This window comes from Natator depressus, chromosome 1 (assembly GCF_965152275.1).
Source record: "Natator depressus isolate rNatDep1 chromosome 1, rNatDep2.hap1, whole genome shotgun sequence".
Classification (NCBI taxonomy): Eukaryota; Metazoa; Chordata; order Testudines; family Cheloniidae; genus Natator; species Natator depressus.
In genome coordinates, this window is record NC_134234.1 from 254,382,495 (window position 1) to 254,388,154 (window position 5,660).

A 5,660-nucleotide genomic window follows, 5' to 3' on the forward strand; every position below is an offset into this window, starting at 1 on the left:
GCCCCTCCCACGGAGATTTCTGAAGTCACAGGAGGTGCTTTGCCCTTCCCGACACTCCTCGAGCTCGCCTCATCTTCAAGTGGAACCTTAGACCTTGCTGCCTCGCAGGCCGCAACCCCCCACAGATACAGACTGGAGTGTCCAGGAGACCGAGGGACAGAGCCTCCCCCTTCCGTTCTCTACAAATAACTGATGTGCAGTGCATTGGGTTTATCACAGCTCCCAGGTTCCTCCGGGAGTGGCTTCTGCTCACTGCCTCCTGCTGCTGCACTGGCCAGGGGACACTCCTGTCTGCCATTGCCATTCTGGGCAATCTTGCTGACCCCACTCTCCTCCGCTTCCTCCTCCTCCTCTTCCTCCTCTTCAGTCTTCTCTGGGGGGCGTGCCTGGCTCTGCACCTCCTGGCTCTGCACCCGGCGGGACGGCCTCAGGATGGCCCTGCGGAAACCCTGCTTGAACCGGTAGGAGAGGAAGCCGTAGATGATGGGGTTGGCGCAGCTGTTGGCATAGGGCAGCACCACGACGAGGAAGTAGACCCCGAAGAGAGACGGCTCCTCGGGCAGCGGGCAGACCACGTTGATGATGTTGAGCACGTAGAAGGGAAGCCAGCAGAGCACGAAGACGGCCACCACGGCCACCACCATGCGAGTGACCCTGCGCTCTGACCGCTTGCGCTTGGCCGAAAGGGCCCGCACCCTCCGGCCGGAAGAGCGGACCTTGACGACGATGAGCAGGTAGCAGAGGCAGATCACTAGCAGCGGCCCGAAGAAGCCCAGCGCGGCCGTGTAGATGATAAAGCCAGCTCTCCACATGGAGGCTGGCTCGGGCCACTGGATGTGGCAGGTGCTCATCCCCCGGGGGACGTTCGAGAACACCACCACCGGCAGCACCACGACTGACGACAGCACCCACACCGTGGCGCTAACGGCCTTGGCCACGCGGGCCGTCCGCCACTTTGACGATTTCCCGGGGTGCACCACGGCCAGGTAGCGGTCGACGCTCATCACAGTCAGGCAGAAGATGCTTGTGAACTGGTTTATGGAATCCACGGCCATCACCAGGCGGCACATGAAGGAGCCGAAGGGCCAGTAGGAGAGAGCGTTCTGCGCAGCCAGGAAAGGTAGCCCCAGCATGAACAGCTCGTCCGCCAGCGCCAGGTTGAGGATATAGACGTTGGTCACCGATTCACTCACCGAGTGGCACAGGACCACGTAGATGACCAGGGAGTTCCCAACCAGCCCAACCACGCAGACAATGAGGTAGACCAGAGGGATGAGGACTCCGCTGACATCCATGCCCGGGCTGGCAGCTGTGGATAGGTTCCCCGGGGTAGAGCTTGCCCAGCCGGTGGAGATGTTCCCCTCCTCAGAAGCCATAGCAGTGGGGAAGGCGAAAGCAGGAGAGTCCATGGCAGAGGAAGGATGGGGCGAGCTCCCACTGGGTCAGCTGCAGAGTTGGAGGCAGGAGGAGAGGAAGAAGAAAGGTATTTACTCTTTAAAAGTCAGAGCCGAACAAGCCACAGATAAAACAGCAGGCATAACGACACGTGGGCACAGCCACAGGTGGGAAGGAGAGGGGGGTTCAGATGCCAGAGTCTCTGGAGCACATGGGAGAATGTCAGATGTGACCAGCTGTTTAAGAACCACCATTGGGTGATCGGGACCAGCAGGAAAATGGCCTGGTATACAGCCAAGGGACTTCCCAGGGGAAAGAGCCCAAGGGAGCAATCACAGGCCTCCGTTTCCTATTGAAAATGGCTCAGGGGCTGGTGAAGTTAGTTTCAGGGGGCCTGCTTCTCATGTATGCTGAAGCCTCTTTACACTGGCCCAGGAGCATATTCCTTACATCCGTCCTGGGGAAGAACTCCCAGGCAGGGTCCCTCAATGGAGCTGCCCCACCCAGACCTTGCCTCCACATTGCCTAAGTGCTCTCTGCATCAACACTGCTGCCTGGGCAATTGGACCAGGACATTATTGTCCACCCCCACCCCCACCCCCCACTACTGAGGCTGAGAAATCCCCTAGAAGTCCAGAGCAACTGTCAGAGGCTTAGCTTAGTGTCCTGGAAGAAGGAGAGGCAGGTTTGCATCATCCCTGCACATGAATAAAGGAGGAGATGGAGTATTTATAACATTCCCATTGGAGGCAGATGGCGTTATACATCCAGCGACCACCCGCTCTCACTCTCTCTGCACCGTAGCAGCAGCTCTCAGCCTTCTCGAATCCAAGTCCCTAATGGAAGGGGCAGTCCCTGCCTTACCACTCCACAGCACCAAAATAAACTTCAAGGGCTCTTAATCTTTTGATGCCCAATTGCCCATCACATCAGGCTTTGGCATGGAAACGCTCAGAGTGAACCCTGCACAAACAGGCAGCTTGTGTGTGTGCCAGATCTCCACTGACAATGGCAGAGATTGAACATGGGACAGGAGGGACACGATTCTTTGCGGCGTGGCTCGGGCCATGTGGGAGCCGCAGCCCAGCACAGGGCAAAGCGTGGAGACACAGCCTCTTGCCCCAAGCTATGCCAGAGGCTTCTATGGTGGCATGTCTGCGATGCTCTTGGATTAGCATCTGGAAGAGTCCCTCTGAGATTTCAAATGGCAGCCCCATGCCTTTGTCACCCTTTGGTGTATTGATCCCACTGCTTGGTTAGCTCCTCAAATAGCCATATTGTAAGTGGGGAGGACTTGCATGGAAGGAGATGGAGGCTTAGCCCCAGGAATAGACGGCACCTTCCCCACCGCAGTCTCACCTGAGGGTCTGGGCCGGGAGACCCCTCAATGTTTCAAAGCTTAGCCCAGCTTTTCCCTAGTAACAAGGGCTGGGAATCTCAAAGGACACAATTTCCAATCCTACCCACCTCCAGCAGCTCAGAAATTAGCTAAGAACTATTTTCCCTCATGGTGTTTTTCAAACTGTACAAAACCAGGGCAGGCAAAATTTGATATTAAAAATCTAAAACATTAATCAAACTTCTGGAAGCCTCAGGCAAAGTCTGAGGTTTGGGCTGGTTCTTATCATATCGGAATGTGTTGTGATGAACCTCTCAGATACACCTCCTCTGGTCACCACCGTGCCTCCCGTGTTTCACACCTTCTACTTGTGCCCACATTCCAGCAGGCACCCTCTGCCCTGATTCTCTACCAAACACAACTAGGACATCCTTACGTTATCCTTGTTATCTGTGTTGAATGAGCTTCTGGTTTATGACAGGGATAGAGTGGAAATGCCCAGAGAGGGAGCTGAACTGTTTAGGGAAGTCTAAGGGGGGTGTAATGGGATGAAATTGAACAATGGGAAGCTCAGGTTTCCTGACAGTGAAGTCCATTGGACTGTGGAATAACTTTGCAATGGAAGCCCCATCACTTGGGCCACTTAATACGAGGCAGGCAAAGCCCTGAGAATACACTGCAAGGGGCTGCCATGCGCTGGCCGGGAAAGATGGACTGAATAGAAAGCGTATCCTGCATCTTGGCAGGGGGTTAGACTAGATGACCCCTGCGGTCCCTTCTAACCCTCTGGTTTTATAATTCTATGATTCAATCCTTTCTAATTTCTAACCTTTATGATTCTTTGAGCTCTTCTCCAAGCTTTTCCAGAGCCTTCTCAGTGATGTATATACATGTTCATTTTTTCAGGGGAGTGGCAGGCATGGGGGCCAGGTACAGTGATAGAGGGTATGTCCCCGCTGCACAGTAAAGCCCAGGTCTGTGGGACCTGGGCTGGTGGACGCAGTGTTTCCAAGCTCACACTTGAGCATCCACACTGCATTGTAAGCCTGAGTTTACAATTGCTGGCCCCAAGTCTTACAGCTGTGCTAACATGTCCATACTGCGCTACGCAGATCTTCTGTCTCAGGTCAGTGACTTGACCTGCCTCCCCACTGCACAGTGACAGGGCTTGGACCTGAGTCTCAGCTGGACTCAGGCTCTGACCCACCCAGGTCCTGAATGCTTGCTGACCCAAGGCAGGCTGATTTGTGTGTGGACGGAAGGGGGCTTGGGCTCAAACTTGAGTCAGAGCCCAGACTTAGTGTGCCATGTAGACATACCTAGAGAATAGGAATAGGCTGATGGCAGGAAGTAAGGAGTGTTGAAATCTAAGTCCCATAAAGAGCGGCAGGTAGAGGCAAGGGATCTCAGTGCGCGCTCTGACTGCAGGCATGGGGATCATGGGAGTATTGGTGCGGTTGGACCTCTGGGAGGGGGGTGCAGATGTGGTGGACCCAATGAGGTTGAGGAAACTATAGGGGGTATAGGATCAAAAACCTGGTTACTTAGCTTATAAGCTCTTTGGGGCCAGGACTTTTTGTACTGGGGCACCTGATGGAGTCTCTAGGTACTCCAGTAATGCAAATAAACAATAACAGTAGTACGAGTGTGTTTGTGCTTAGGGGTTGGGGACCCAGGGAGGTGGGGGTTTGTGAGGTAAATGCCAATTTCTATTTTTATCTAATAAATCCAAAGTCTTTAGGAATAAGAAACCTTTTTACTCCACATTGTCAGTGGGAAATGAGGAATCAGAGGGAGAAATTGGGGGGAGGGGGAGGAGAATCACCCAAGTATAGATCAGCTTTGTAAGTGATGGGAAACCCACCTAGAATTCCCTGCAACAATGTACATAGCATCCCTCTCGAATCCTGCACCTTCTCCGTCCCTCCCACCTTGCCTTGCCCCCATTCATTCCTACTCCAGTTCATGACTCTCTCACCCCCTGCACTGGGTACAGACACCATGGCCATCGCCAGCCCCCAGTCTGTGGGGACGGAGCAGGGCAGGGAAGGCAGCAGGTTCCATGTGGGGGGACTGCAGAACCAACTTCTGCACATGAGAGTGCCTGGAGGAGAGGGCGGAAAGAGGAGGCAGATCTGCCTGGTACTTACGCGTCAATGGAATTTACATGTTCCTCCACGCGCAGGGAGAATGTGTGTCATATTGTTTCTTCTCCTTTAAAAAAAATTTCCCAATGAAATCTCTGTGTGGTTTGAGTCCTTGAGGGGCTGGAATTGCTTGTCACACTTCTCTCCAGAGGTGCCTGCTGCCCTCACCTCTTCTGCTGCTCCAGAGGTGATGGGACTTTTCTGCCTTCCTCCAGCACTGCCACATCTGGCTGTTCACACTCTCCCATCTGGTCTCCAGGGCTTGCCTGCTGCAGGGACCAGACCCAGCTCCCAGCACTGCTCAGTGGAGCCAGAACTCACCTCTCCAGCTCTCTATCCACTGAAGTGGGGGCTTGGTGGACAGGGTTAGGTATATCAAGCGTGTCAGTTACTCCCGGGAATGATCCCACTAGCCAATCAGCATAGACTTGGTGGGGTGGGGAGGAGAGCGAGCATGAGAATAAGAGAGAGAGAATGAATGGTAGGGGAGGGAGAACGGGGAGAAGGAAAAGAGGGGAGTACCAGAGTGATTATGATGGAGAGAGAGAGGGAGGGAGGGAGAAAGGAAGAGGGGGAGGGAGAGAGAGAACAGGAATGAGGGGGTGGTTGTGACAGATGGTGACGGAGGGCAAGCCAGACACGGAGAAGGAATGAGGGGGAGTGGAGGAGAGTGAAAGCAGGAAAGGAGAGATGCAGAGAGCGGCTGGGTGCTGTGAGAACGCAGTGCAGGGGAGGCAGGCTGGATGGAGCAGGTGGCTGAGCCCTACTTTCTAGGGGGA

General features: G+C 54.4%; 1 protein-coding gene across 1 annotated transcript; it reads right to left on the minus strand.

Moving 5' to 3' along the window:
- SSTR3 (somatostatin receptor 3) lies at positions 1-5,360 on the minus strand. Its single transcript, XM_074950024.1, has 2 exons — positions 4,885-5,360; positions 1-1,446 (listed from the first exon to the last, which is right to left on the minus strand). The coding sequence occupies exon 2, from the start codon at positions 1,407-1,409 to the stop codon at positions 180-182; it is 1,230 nt and encodes a 409-aa protein (XP_074806125.1). The 5' UTR covers positions 1,410-1,446; positions 4,885-5,360; the 3' UTR covers positions 1-179.
- Positions 5,361-5,660: the final 300 nt, after the last annotated feature.